Source organism: Sinohyriopsis cumingii, chromosome 13 (genome assembly GCF_028554795.1).
Source record: "Sinohyriopsis cumingii isolate HCF-2022 chromosome 13, ASM2855479v2, whole genome shotgun sequence".
Taxonomy (NCBI): Eukaryota; Metazoa; Mollusca; class Bivalvia; order Unionida; family Unionidae; genus Sinohyriopsis; species Sinohyriopsis cumingii.
The window spans coordinates 49,542,869-49,558,658 of record NC_142973.1 but is presented as its reverse complement, the minus strand read 5'-3'; the positions used below and the strand labels follow the sequence as shown (position 1 = coordinate 49,558,658).

At 34.7% G+C, this 15,790-nt stretch overlaps 1 protein-coding gene across 1 annotated transcript in view; it reads right to left on the bottom strand.

Annotated features, from left to right (window-relative positions):
• The window catches only part of LOC149785519 (protein cycle-like), a 161,053-nt gene that overhangs the window by 59,286 nt on the left and 85,977 nt on the right, over positions 1-15,790 (bottom strand). Inside the window, exons 5-7 of the mRNA XM_089931201.1 lie at positions 15,585-15,664; positions 1,628-1,720; positions 144-261 (exon numbers count right to left, since the gene is read on the bottom strand). Coding sequence (XP_089787327.1) covers positions 144-261; positions 1,628-1,720; positions 15,585-15,664 — 291 coding nt within the window. The remainder of the gene's footprint in view (positions 1-143; positions 262-1,627; positions 1,721-15,584; positions 15,665-15,790) is intronic.

Genomic DNA, 15,790 nt, shown 5'->3' with positions numbered 1-15,790 from the left:
TTAAGGACGAAGGATCATAACACAAGCTCACTTTGCCTTATTACAAGTTCAGCTAAGAAGCAGAAGCATGTTGAATAACTGATGCTTAGCAACTCATCTAATTTTTATATCTATGACCCTCCATGTGGGAGACTATCACTTACTTTTGGCATCTATAAGCCTCTCTCTGGGAGACAGGTCAGAAGAGGAAAACTGTTCCTTGACTTTGTTAATATCATTGGGATGAAGGTAGTCAAAAAGACACTGACCAATAAGATCCGACTGGAAGGAAAACAATAAGCAACTGAACTCTCTGGAAACTATGAGAACAGTTACATCAAATATGTACAAGCACTCAAATATATATAAATTTGTGTTTGTACAGCTGAATGTTCAACTGCAGACCGAAACAAAATGCTGAGTTGGTTAGTGAAAAGTAGAGTGATGAAAATGAGGGTTCTGGATGAGAAATCTGACATCATCTACCTAATAGTCAAAAATAAAAGAAGTTTTTGCATGACAAAAATATAGAAAACAATATCAAGCAGTAATATGTTTTTATTTCCTTTTTCATTTCTGCTATACTGCATTTTAGTATATACATTTTATGTTAACTGAACATGGTTTGGTACATAAAACTGTTGTGGCTATACTGTGATCTGGTACATAATGCAAGCAGCAGTTACTGAAACAACTACAATATCATTAAGAGGGGCAGCTGCACTTTATAATCGATAATAAGGTGATGCATTAGCAACTCACTGTAAATTTCAAAGTAAGCCAGTTCTGCATTTGTGATCTATGAAACTTCAGATGTCAAATACAGTCCTTTTACTTCATGTTTTTGATGCATTATTTTTATGATAAAACAAAATTACACAGTATTTCTACAGCATGTGTGCCTCATCAATAAAGCTTGTTATCTCAGAACTTTCTGAATCCTGACAATTTGACTGAAGTCTGTCGTGGGCGTTTTCCTCAATGGCAGCACTTGGGTATTGACAGATACCTTTTTCTTGATTTGAATGAGGAACAAGAAGTGAATACAGGGGGCAGCAAAACCGGATCACACATTCAAAGCAAAATCAATTTCACTCATAAGAAATTCAACTATAGTTTTGTTTTCTCTGCTATACAAGGAAATGCATAATAAATACATATAAACTGAAAATCAACTATAGTTTTGTTTTCTGTGCCATACAAGGAAATGCATAGTAAATACATATAAACTGAAAATCAAAATTGTATGATTTAATTGTAATAGTAATTGTGTTACAGCCAGCTTAGTTTAGCATAGGAAACTATCAACACAGTAATTAACAGGTGAAGCTTAATTAAGCCTAACTGACCACCTGGCAGTGCTATAAATGAGACTTACCTGCCTACTGTTTGGTACACCATCATAATTTCTATGTCATATCCTACCAATACCCTACTAATGACCAACCTGAGTTTTAAACTTGGGCTTTTTAGGCAAATTGGCAATAGAAGTCACTTACCCTTGAGTAATTCAGAATGTTTTTCACTGATTCTGACATGTACAAGATAAGGTCACATCAAAGAAGTCACTTACCCTTGAGTAATTCAGAATGTTTTTCACTGATTCTGACATGTACAAGATACAGGTCACATCAAAGAAGTCACTTACCCTTGAGTAATTCAGAATGTTTTTCACTGATTCTGACATGTACAAGATACGGGCCCTATCACAGCCAACAACAAACAGAAAGCCGTCTGCTGCCTGAAAGAAGAAAAATAAGTAAAATACAATGGTCCCTCACCACAAAAGCCCATCAGTAATAAATGAACTAATAATGATCGATTAACGATAAGTATTACAACTAAAATTAGGTGTGTAACAATATATTGATACAACAGTATGCTACCATATTGTAATACGCATCAGTAACGATCTATCACTGACAGTATTTAGTAAGTGCTTTGAAGGTGTAAAATATTCTGGAGGGATTACTAATCTCACAACATATAAGTGTCACATCCATCCATGTGAATATCAGCCCCAGTTTGTCTGTCTGCTATGTCCATTTCATCTGCTATGTCAAAAACCACTCTCAAAAATCTGTTTGTAAGTCAAAGCCAGTCTTGTCTTTTAACCATCAGTTAACTCATTAACCCTGCATGCTACAGTTGTACATCATGAGGCTGTATCCTACTTGTAAGGTCTGTATCGTGAACATCAATTAGGATATATCAAAGTGGGTGGTATTACAGACGAGTAGACAGCATTGCTGATGTAGGTGATATGCTATGATGGGCATATTGTCAGAGGAGACCATGACACATTAATCACTTATTCTGTTGATGTACCATTGCAAAGGTAGAAATATAGCCTTAATTTCTAGATTGGAAGGACAATTCATTTTAAGTCCCATGGTTCTAAATGAGCAACCCAAACAGAAGCTGATACATTGGCAAACAGATAGGAGTGGAGGTCAGGTGCATGTAAGGGGACCCTAGTCAGAAACCTGTCCTGATCCATCCACCAGTGCAGGTGGTAAGGAAAATCTGGTCTTAGTGGAATGAGAGCTGTGATTGAATCTGCATGGTTACCACCAATGTGAGATGGTAAAAATAGAGGGTGCATATGAATGCATCCTAAAGGAACCATATCTGCAGCAGCAAGAGGCCCCGAGGGGCTGAGTGGACTAAAGGGCTCACCATTACGGATCACTGCCATCTCACCTCTGTCTGTGTGAGTTTGAGTCTCAGGCTTGGCTAATGTGGGTAAAGCTTGCCGATAGCTTCTCATGGGTCGGTGGTTCTTTCCCGGGTTTTCCCGGGTTCTTCCTCCACCATTAATACTGGCCGCCATGCATAGCCAATCTTGTGCTGAAAAATAGTATTAAATCCCATTACAACAACAACAAAAATATCTGCAGGAGCATCCTAACAGAGATAGGTAAAGAGAAGCTGACAATGATCTCCAGCTTTCAGTGCCTACTAGTGTGTAAGGAAGTTAATCACCAATTGTCAACAAATTCCTGAGACACAATAAGCTCTGACTTCTTAAAGTTGGATCAAGACCCATCTGAGTTACTTTGGCTGGAAGTGAGGAAGTGAAGGGACTACATGTACCGTGCATCAGCCAGTCATTACAGAGCTGGTGAATCAGTTCCCAGTAATCAGAATTATGCCACTACTTAACTCTCATAATGTTTGAGAAAACTCTGGGTGTGGGAGCAGCTTTGACCATCAGAACTAGGAACTGGAAGACTTCCTGCTCTAAGCAAAACTGGATTTATTGCAATGTGGTGGAATACCAAGATGTGCAAGTAAGTATTCTGATGGTTGCTAGAGACTGCCCAGTCTGATGGATGCATTGCTTCTCGATTGAGAATGATGCTCTCCATCTTTAAAAGTTCAATGATGAGACAAACCTTTCCAGTCTGTCCTTGGTGATATGGAAGATTGGGGAGTAGAATGCAGTAAACTGATATGCCCTCTTGACTGCCCTTTTCTGTAAAAGACTGCACCTCTTAAATTAACTCCAACAGATGGATTGGTGGAGAAGTATGGCTGTCCTTGACAGACTGATTTATTCCTGAAATCGTATTTGGTAACCCTTGCTCAAGGAAAGAACACACCCATCATCCTTGATGCTTGACCAAGCTTCTGAAAAGAGGCCTAGACAACCACATGGGGATGCTGGGTAGAGGACTGCATGGTAAGAGAGGGCACTAGTCCCTAGGGCCATAATCAGACACCCAAGGAAGGAAGGTTAGAGAAGCCCCCATCTTGAAGCTCTTCAGCAACTGTGCTTTGCACCAAAATGATCTATGAGAAGTTTCTGAGTCATGAAAACAAATTTAATATACAAAGGTGGAAAAAAATTAACTTGATGTTTTGATAATTAATCAAGAAAATGGAATACATAATTCTAGTATGTTAGGGACAGGCCTCTGCTGCATTATCTAATAACACAAAAGACTTACCTGTAACCAGTCTAATTGATAATAAATAATTAAATATAAGTGTGCCTTACATTTTTCTCTGGTCACAGATTCAACACATGTCAATTAACATGGTGCCCTTGAAAAAGATGATTGTTCTGTGTATGGGCATATGTAGTCTGGTTCCCTGCTTAGTATGCTCCCTACACTGCACTCCGCTATGCAACGCAGGGAGCATACTAAGCAGGGAACCAGACTCGGGCATATGATGCACATGAGTGGACTGTGTTTTATTTATATTTTTCCAATCTGTGAGAGGATGTATTCATCAAGTAGATGAGGTTTTTCAGCATGAAAAAAATAATCTTTATGTTATGCAATAGCAATGGGTATGACATTGCTACAAATTTAGAAACTGTATCTGGATTTTCATTAGACACTGGAAGAGTTCCAAGTTATATAGAAAGAATGTCCATTAGGACAAATTTCACTATACAGTAATAGTAAATTGATTTTCTGTTTTATTCCAAAATTATCTCTGTACTGTAGGTGGCTTAAAATATGTACCTTGTCGATAAAAATATGATTTTAATATCATTATGGATATCTAAAACAATTTAATATATATAAACCTAATTTATAACAATCCCACATACTGAACAACTAGCATTTCAGGAATTCTAATGCTATTATCTATAGAATATGCTGATTGGCATGTTGCAGAAAAAAAAATTTTCAGCTGTCCCAGAACTTGCATGAAGAATACCATAATTAATTTAATTTGGGCACCCTTTTTATCTTATGTTAATAAGGAAGTGGGGCAACACATTTAGATTCATTTTATTGGGTTTCAAAGACTAAGTGCCAACTTTAGACGGTTTACTTTTCTTGATTATGAAAACTGTGATTTTTTTTACATGCAAGTGAAATATTCTAATTCTGTTCTATTAGTTTTTATTTTCTACAAAATGAAGATTTAATGACTGTATACTGTGTTGTGAACTTTTATTTAGCAGTAACTTCTAACATAGGAACCAGCTTCCCTTTAACATCCATGTAAACTGTAGCTTCCATGTGCAAGTCATATGGCAAATCTGTGGCCATGGAAAATCAATGGAATCAACAAGTTTAAGTTTCTTCAGCATTCATGTATCCCGTAGCTTCTATGTCGGTACAGTTCAAGTCATATGACAAATCCAATGATTGGTGAAAATATAATATGTTGATGATGATGCATCTATAACTGATATATCTGTAAAAAGAGTATGTTTGTCAGTTTACTTGTCTGAAGATGCTGGTAAAGAGTGACTCTAATGCCATCTCTTTAGACTCCAGTGTATTCATTGTTCATTTTATATATATATATGCATCTATTTCTTAAAAACAATTACTATATTTAATGTTCATTTTGTAGATAAATAGGCATTGCTTGTTAAATACTCTTACCATCCATATTTATTATGAAAGCCAACATCTCTTTCTTCAATCAGCAGCAGTTTAATTTTTTTATTTTTTTGTTTTTATTTTTTTCCTGTCCTTATTGGCAGCCTCATTTCCCTAATGACTGCCTCACTAATACTATCTCATCTGTGGACCTCTTGCATCCCATTCCAGCCATGTCTAGAATTAACTGAATAGTCAAATTTGGGTTTTGATAAGCTCAAGACATGTTTAATAGCATGGTGGCCTTCATGTTATGACCATGGATCTCATCAATGAACAAGGACCACATGTGCCATGCAACTTCTTTTGTTCTCTAAGGGAGCCCAGGGTGGAACAGTGGTCTAAAGCACTTGCCTTTACCAATCACTGCCATCTCACCTCTGTCTACATGGGTTCAAGTCTCATGCTTGACCAATGTGGGTATGTGAGAAAGCTTGCTAATAGCTTCCCATGGGTCAATGGTTCTTACTGGGGTTTTCCCGGGCTCTGCCTCCACCAGTTATACTGGCTGCCATATTTAGCCCATTGTATGGTGGCAAAAATGGTGTTAAGCCTACAACAATTTGCTCTCTCCATTGCCAACATAGCACACCATAACAGCTACAAAAAATACCTCTCTTAATAAGCAAATCTGTAATGCATCGACATTTTTTGTTTTTCATCTCTCACTCACATAAACACATATTCACTTATATCAGGAATATCAGTCATTAGGAGTAGCCTTCAATTGTTCTATAACATGCAATGAAAAGTTTAACTTGTGCTCAGATCAACATTTTGCATGACTAATTAAAGACCATGGAGACCAGCACAATATAGCTTACTACATCCACTGCTAGTCACCTATAAATGACTTTTCATTATTGTTTATGCCTCAGTCATCTGCATTACAATTTGTTTGTATAGAGATTTATTGTAAATCCTAATGGGACTTATATTTCTGAGACTGCATCTTTATATACTGTAAGGACTTCACAGAATCAAATAAATATATTTTTTCATATGCAAAGAGAGCAATGTTTACATTTTTGCCAAGTGTCAATTTTACTCAGTATGTTAGATATCTCTATGCCCAATTTTCCATTTCACCAATATAAGATACAAATGAGTTATTTTCAATTTGAAGGCTGATGTCTTTAGAACAGCTCCTGAATTGGAATAATCACGGTAATAAGATTTCACGTCCAATCTTTTACTGAGCAATGATTCAAAACAGTAACCATTTCAGAACCAACTAAATTACATTTAAATTAAATGTGAAGAAAGTGTACATCACCTGTACAAGGTGAACTATGAAAATATGATTCATGGGCTATTTTTGGAAATACAAAACTACATAGATATTACGTGCTTTAATAATGGCACACACACTTTGGAATAAAATAAAAAGTGTTGTGAATCCTTTAGCATGTCAGAGATATTCGAACTCTTGACAATGGTGAATTTGATAATTTGATGCCTTCCAAGCAAACATTTTAGTATATTCAATTTTATTATAACCAGCAAGGGAGTCCCATGTATGCTTTGCCGTAACTCTCCATGTCACACTCAGTGGACAAATATAACTCTTTTCCAAAGAAAAAAGTAAAAGAAATGTGTCAGTTCAGTCATTTTACTGACTCCAGTTATGGTGCCAATACCTGAAAAAAAATCAGCATAGTCTGTCAAATCGGAATTAGAACTAAATCACCCAAATGTGTCCCATTCTAACTGTAGCATTAGCCCAAGGGTGAAGTAAACACATTAAAGTAACACAATACAAAACTTTTATTTCAATGAAAATTTTTTTAGTCTTCAACTAAAATAATATTGTGTAACCATGTGACAAATTAATGTATCTAGCAGTTGCAAGAATTCTTGTCTGAATCTGATGCTTCTGACCTTTTAAAAATTAAAATTTGTATATTTTCTCTGTGCTCCTCAAATATGATGCCTGTATACCAAAATAATGTGTACACCATGTGAAAATATTCAAAATATCACTACAGTAAGTTCATTTTACATGTATATTTGCTTCTGTTGTATAATTTGTGATGAAATCCAGTACATTTATTAGAAGTTCTTAATGGCCAAGACTATGAATAATTAGTGTAAATGTACCCTACAGGGTCTGAAGGGCCAGGACTATGAATAAGTAGTGTCAAGGTACCTTACTGGGTCTGAAGGGCCAGGACTATGAATATTTTGTGTAATTATACCTTACAGGTTCTGAAGGGCCAGGACTATGAATAATTAGTGTCAAGGTACCTTACTGGGTCTGAAGGGCCAGGACTATGAATATTTAGTGTCAAGGTACCTTACTGGGTCTGAAGGGCCAGGACTATGAATATTTTGTGTAATTATACCTTACAGGTTCTGAAGGGCCAGGACTATGAATAATTAGTGTCAAGGTACCTTACTGGGTCTGAAGGGCCAGGACTATGAATATTTAGTGTAATGGTACCTTACTGGGTCTGAAGGGCCAGGACTATGAATATTTTGTGTAATTATACCTTACAGGTTCTGAAGGGCCAGGACTATGAATAATTAGTGTCAAGGTACCTTACTGGGTCTGAAGGGCCAGGACTATGAATATTTAGTGTCAAGGTACCTTACTGGGTCTGAAGGGCCAGGACTATGAATATTTTGTGTAATTATACCTTACAGGTTCTGAAGGGCCAGGACTATGAATAATTAGTGTCAAGGTACCTTACTGGGTCTGAAGGGCCAGGACTATGAATATTTAGTGTAATGGTACCTTACTGGGTCTGAAGGGCCAGGACTATGAATATTTTGTGTAATTATACCTTACAGGTTCTGAAGGGCCAGGACTATGAATAATTAGTGTCAAGGTACCTTACTGGGTCTGAAGGGCCAGGACTATGAATATTTAGTGTAATGGTACCTTACTGGGTCTGAAGGGCCAGGACTATGAATATTTTGTGTAATTATACCTTACAGGTTCTGAAGGGCCAGGACTATGAATAATTAGTGTCAAGGTACCTTACTGGGTCTGAAGGGCCAGGACTATGAATATTTAGTGTCAAGGTACCTTACTGGGTCTGAAGGGCCAGGACTATGAATATTTTGTGTAATTATACCTTACAGGTTCTGAAGGGCCAGGACTATGAATAATTAGTGTCAAGGTACCTTACTGGGTCTGAAGGGCCAGGACTATGAATATTTAGTGTAATGGTACCTTACTGGGTCTGAAGGGCCAGGACTATGAATATTTTGTGTAATTATACCTTACAGGTTCTGAAGGGCCAGGACTATGAATAATTAGTGTCAAGGTACCTTACTGGGTCTGAAGGGCCAGGACTATGAATATTTAGTGTAATGGTACCTTACTGGGTCTGAAGGGCCAGGACTATGAATATTTTGTGTAATTATACCTTACAGGTTCTGAAGGGTCAGGACTATTAATATTTAGTGCAATGATACCTTACAGGGTCTAAAGGGCCAGGACTCTGAATATTTAGTGTAATGATACCTTACAGGGTCTAAAGGGCCAGGGCTATGAATATGTAGTGTAATTATACCTTACAGGGTCTAAAGGGCCAGGACTGTGAATATTTAGTGTAATGATACCTTACATGGTCTGAAGGGCCAGGACTGTGAATATTTAGTGTAATGATACCTTGCAGGGTCTAAAGGGCCAGGACTATGAATATTTAGTGTAATGATACCTTACAAGGTCCAAAGGGCCAGGACTTTGAATATTTAGTGTAATGATACCTTACAGGGTCTAAAGGGCCAGGACTATGAATATTTAGTGTAATGATACCTTACAGGGCCTGAAGGGCCAGGACTATGAATAATTAGTGTAATGATACCTTACAAGGTCTAAAGGGCCAGGACTATGAATATTTAGTGCAATGATACCTTACAGGGTCTGAAGGGCCAGGACTATGAATATTTAGTGCAATGATACCTTACAGGGTCTAAAGGGCCAGGACTATGAATATTTAGTGCAATGATACCTTACTGGGTCTAAAGGGCCAGGACTATGAATATTTAGTGCAATGATACCTTACAAGGTCTGAAAGACCAGGACTATGAATATTTAGTGCAATGATACCTTACAGGGTCTGAAGGGCCAGGACTATGAATATTTAGTGCATTGGTACCTTAAAGGGTCTGAAGGGCCAAGATTGTGAATATTTAGTGTAATGGTACCATACAGGGTCTGAAGGGCCAGGACTATGAATATTTAGTGTAATAGTACCTTACAGGGTCTAAAGGGCCAGGACTTTGAATATTTAGTGTAATGATAATTACAGGGTCTGAAGGGCCAAGAATATGAATATTTAGTGCAATGATACCTTACAGGGTCTGAAGGGCCAGGACTATGAATATTTAGTGCAATGATACCTTACAGGGTCTAAAGGGCCAGGACTATGAATATTTAGTGCAATGATACCTTACTGGGTCTAAAGGGCCAGGACTATGAATATTTAGTGCAATGATACCTTACAAGGTCTGAAAGACCAGGACTATGAATATTTAGTGCAATGATACCTTACAGGGTCTGAAGGGCCAGGACTATGAATATTTAGTGCATTGGTACCTTAAAGGGTCTGAAGGGCCAAGATTGTGAATATTTAGTGTAATGGTACCATACAGGGTCTGAAGGGCCAGGACTATGAATATTTAGTGTAATAGTACCTTACAGGGTCTAAAGGGCCAGGACTTTGAATATTTAGTGTAATGATAATTACAGGGTCTGAAGGGCCAAGAATATGAATATTTAGTGTAATGATACCTTACAGGACCAGAAGGGCCAGGACTATGAATATTTAGTGTAATGGTACCATACAGGGTCTAAAGGGCCAGGACTATGAATATTTAGTGTAATGGTACCATACAGGGTCTAAAGGGCCAGGACTATGAATATTTAGTGCAATGATACCTTACAGGGTCTAAAGGGCCAGGACTATACATATTTAGTGTAATGGTACCTTACAGGGTCTAAAGGGCCAGGACTATGAATATTTAGTGTAATGGTACCATACAGGGTCTAAAGGGCCAGGACTATGAATATTTAGTGTAATGGTACCTTACAGGGTCTAAAGGGCCAGGACTATACATATTTAGTGTAATGGTACCTTACAGGGTCTGAAGGGCCAAGACTGTGAATAATTAGTGTAATGGTATCTTACAGATACTGAAGGGCCAAGACTGTGAATAATTAGTGTAATGGTATCTTACAGATACTGAAGGGCCAAGACAATGAATAATTAGTGTAATGGTACCATATGGAAGCCTCAACAGAAATCATCATATGTAAAGTGAAGTTTTTGTGGCTAGCACACAAAAATCAATACAAAACTTGATGAGAACATTAGGAAACAACATACTTACCATCTACACTTGCTGAGAGGTCTAGTCCAGTCCAACTACAAACCGTACAGATGTAGATTTGCCAGTGCATTATGCAATTGCAGATCAGAGTCTATATTGGTTGCAGTTGGACTCAACTTACAATCAAGTATATACATTCTGCCCTGAATATGAGGGGCACTAAATCTGCAAATTTAAGTTCAAACATATTGTATATACTTCCATTAAAGCCGAGTCTAACTGCAAACAACATTGACCGGCCTGATGTCATGGTCTGTTGTTTGTTTTTAATTATTAATTCTTACACACTGCAGAGACCCAGATATGCCAGTGCATTATGCAATGGCAGCTCTGGGTCTTTGCAGCTTATGGTTGGATTCAGCTTATGAGCAAGAACATAAGGTAAATGTGATACATATGTTGTGAGATTTCCATTTGAATCTGGATGAATTTTAATGATTTTTTTCTTTTTTTTTGCTTCCTGGGTTTGTGTATTATATATGGCTATGGATGGTAAACAGAACATCTGAAAATATTAATTTGTACCAAAGCTGGATTTATGAAGCTTGAACATCACCAAGGTAACACGCTTGTTTTGAAATCTTTGCTATTCCAGACTTATTCTCCAGTGCTGACACATAAACTCATTCATGTGTCATGCACAAACAAATATGGAATTAATTTTCCATAATCCCGCCATCTTGGCCCTTAACTATCCTGAAGTGGTGGTGATTGTGGCAGTTTGTTTTTAGGTTTTTTTGTTGGTTTGGTTCATTTTACATCACTTCAAAACTGAGGCAAAGCATCTTACAAATGGTAACATAACAGTAACCAATCCTGGCTGAAGCAATGGTGAGAACTGAGCCTGAAGCCTTGTGGTTACCAGCCCAATGCCTTGACCAATGAGCCACCATAAGGTGAAGATAAGAACAGGGAAAAGAGAGGTATGGTTCAATCTGATCTTCTGAACATGTACAGATTTTCTTCTGATAGTATCATATCATTAGAATGTTACATGTTTAGGTTCAAATAAACAGTAACACAGAAAGAGTGACAACAACAAGCTTTTTAAAATTTAGCAAATTTATTTTCCTGAAAAATTCTGTAAAAATGAAAAAAGGAGAAGAACTTATGGTTTCAAGAATCAAATCCAAAATTAATCTAAGAATAATCCACAAATTATTTTGCAAAAGTCCTAGTAACAAATGTTTTAATAATTTCAAGTTTGAATCCTGATGGAAAATCAAAGATGGATGACGATGATGTATGCTGTAGTCAGTACTATGCTTATCTACAGTTCCTTGTAGAAATACAAATAATGGCACTCCAGTATTGGAAATCCAAATTAAATTTGTAAGCAACGTCTTTCCAAAATTTGTGTGAGAACTCCTCAAAATATTTCCAGAGAAAAAAGAATTAATCCTTTTGAAATCCAACAGATCTGAAGAAAATTATAATCTAAAATCTGGCTACAACAAAATAACTTGACATCATTATAAAAAGCCCCAAACAGAAATCTCTCTCTAAAACAAAGGTTATATTGTATTATAAGACGCAGTTTCGAAATTCCCCCAAGTTGCAAAATAAGAAGGGGGGGGGCACGTGATCATGTTTATATCAAGTACACAGAATGTGGCCTCGATTAGACCAATAATTTTCTCTAAAATAAAAAAATAAAAAAAGTTGTTTACATCTTACACCATGTAGGCCCATCATGACCTTGGAAACAACCAATCATTTTAAAATAAAATAGAACTTGTTTACAAAGGTAACTACAAGTTCTGAAACAAGGTCAGAATTTAGATCAACACCTGGTGTTTCTAAACTAACAGTCAAGGTCGAACAATTTTCTGAAAAAGCATCATCTCTAGTGAATAAATTTACATTATAATAGCATATACATGTAATAAAATAATATAATTCAAAAATTTAAAACTGACAAACAATTAAATTAAAATAAATATGAATTAAATCAGATATATGTAACAAGAATACCAATACTGAACATTACTACTGGAGGATATTAATAGTACTGGCTTTACTGATGCAAATTTAGTTTTAGAAGAAAAAAAACACATCAGTACAGATGGTAAAATTTATCTATATGTCTGAAAAAACCCATTTACATCTTAATTAAAAATATTATTGATTAATTATTGTGACACTTGTGACACTTTGTCAACTTTGTTGAGCATCATGCATCACAGTAAGATGAAAATTTACAACTTTAAGTCGACTTTACTGCTGTAACTTTCAACCAATCAGAAAAAATGATTTGATTAATAGATATGATAGAATTGTCTTGTAGGACACACGGTACTAATTATACGGAAGAACTGTGAACCAGTCTAGAAATGGGTGAAGAAATAATAGAGTATTTACAGGTTTGGTGGTCCATAATTGGTTAATAATGAAAATTAAAATTTTAGGAAAAATATCTTTTGAGAGCTTATCCTATATGTAATGTAAAAAAAATACTGACAAATTTCTACTGATGCAATTTTAGCATTTTTACAGGCTTGACTCAGGAGTACTCAATACTGAAAGTAGCACCTGATTCATTTGGTGCAGAATCAATAACACGTGTTTCATGCACATGTATGTAAACAAATTGCCACGGGTCATATGGTGTTCTCCACACATAAGCTTGCACCAAGGTTAGATGTGCACGAAAAATTATAGGTGTCATTATCAGCACCCATAAATTTTAAGTTATTGAATTTTGAATATGATAGTGTTTCCATATGTTTACCATTGGAGTGGAATTAGTACTGTGAGTCCTGTAAGCATTGTAATCATCCAGCATTTTCACATTTACTGCTGATTAAGTACACATACAGCTCAAAAGGTCAAGGTTATCTCATTACATCCAATCATAATTGTTTTTGTTTTATGTGTTTGGATTCCTATATCTGCACTTTTGTGCAAATGTTGTGATCAATAATAAATATAATTGTCTGTGTTTTTATCTTTAATTTATGTGTCTGGGCATCAATCAGTGCACAATATTTTGTGAGGATGAAAATAAATAAAATATTCTTTGCCCAGCTACAATAAATTACCTAATTTATCTGTCTGTCTGTTTGTCTTCTTGTGCACCTCTATTCTATTTCCATGCAGATTTTTTACAACAGTGTCATGGAAAATGTTCATGTAGTTTAGTATATGCTTTCAGAAAAAAGTAAAAGTGTTTATAAGATAGTGATTCCCCGTTTTAAATGGTCCTGTCAGTCTTAAAGGACATGCTGAATAGTCTAATGGAACCCTTAAGGGTAATATAATTTGAATAGTGCAATGGAACCCTTAAGGGTAAAATAATTTGAATAGCATAATGGAACCCTTAAGGGAAAAATAAGGCAAAGAAGATGTAGTTGAAATATCAATGAATATACATGTATACTGGGACTGAAAAATGCAAAACTGCAACATTTTCAAAAACCGACATATGGAAAGATTATGACCATGTTTAGATTGGCAGAGGTTGCAAATTTTTCAAATGGTTGTCACTGGGTTCTATATCCTGTCAGATGTTACTTGTTGCATTTAGAGGTGATGTGCTGGCATCTTGTTAGAAGCTGTTAATTATTATAAATTTTATGTCAAGTCTTTCTATTAAAAATAAATTTGTAAATATTAACAGCCACTGTAACTATTACTACTTATATATATATATATGCATGAGTATACACAACCTCAGACACAAAAAATAAATTGAAGAGTCCTTTATAAAAATACAAAGATAAGGTAATAAATACAGGTTAAAGGGAAAATAACTTAATCTAGGCACTTGTATTGCACTGACTTTTATCTAACTTGTATTATTTGTTTGCAATGGATCTTGCAAGGCCTGAAGGGTCAAGCAAGATCAGATGACCTTTTGCTATCAAACATGATGTAATACAAGCACCCAGATCAAACTGCTGTACTGATGGTGTGGATTTCTATATTTATGATAAATAATTATATATCAAAAATATAACTTTTGATTTTGCTGTTTACTTTGTTTCGATCCACCTACAACCATCATCTGAGCATTGTTAGATGACATCATTATTAACAGCAAGGAATCTAAATCTATAACAGTTGCACAACTGATACAGTATAACCTGTCTTGAAAGACCACTCATATGTAACATCACCTATCTTGAAAGACCATATTCTCAATACACAAATTTATTGGTTGTATAGTTTTATGACCTGTTATGATAGTCCACCTGTCTTGTGAGACTAATTATTGGAGTAGAAATGATTGGTCTTTCAAGAGAGGTTATACTGTACAAGGTTTCAAATCAGCCATGGAAAAATTGCCTCTGTCATGAGCTGTTAAATGATGGATATATATACTAATATATCATAATAAATAAAAATAATAATAATAAATATAAATAAAATAATAATAATAAATAAAAATAACAATAATATATAATAATAATAATAATAATAATAATAATAATAATAAATATAAATAATAACAATAAATAAAAATAATAACAATAAATAAAAATAGCAATAATAATAATATTAATAAAAAATAATAATAACTAAAAATAATAATAAATAATAATAATAATTATAAAAAATAATATTAATAAATAACAATAAATAATAATAATAATAATAAATACAAATAAAAATAAATAAAAATAATAATAATAATAAATAATAATAATAATAATTAAAAATAATAATAAATAATAATAATAATAATAAATAACAATAATAATTATAAATAAAATAATATTAATAAATAACAATAATAAATAATAATAATAATAATAATAAATAATAATAATAAATAAATATAATAACAATAAATAAAATAACAATAAAAATAAATAATAATTATAAAAATAATAATAATAATATTAATAATACTAATAATAATAATAAATAAATATAATATGAATAATTAATAAAGGAAATATTCACCTCTAGAATCAGATGGTTTAGTTCATCATCTGACATAAATGCTGGTTTACGACTAGCTTCTGCATATGACGTAGCTGCACCTGATTTAAATAGAGTTTAAAAAATCAATATTAGGTCAGTTCTATATATCAGATTATATCCATAAAGTAGTGAGTAACAGAACCCCTATAAGAAATTAATGCTTCCTTCTTTTACAAATCACAAGG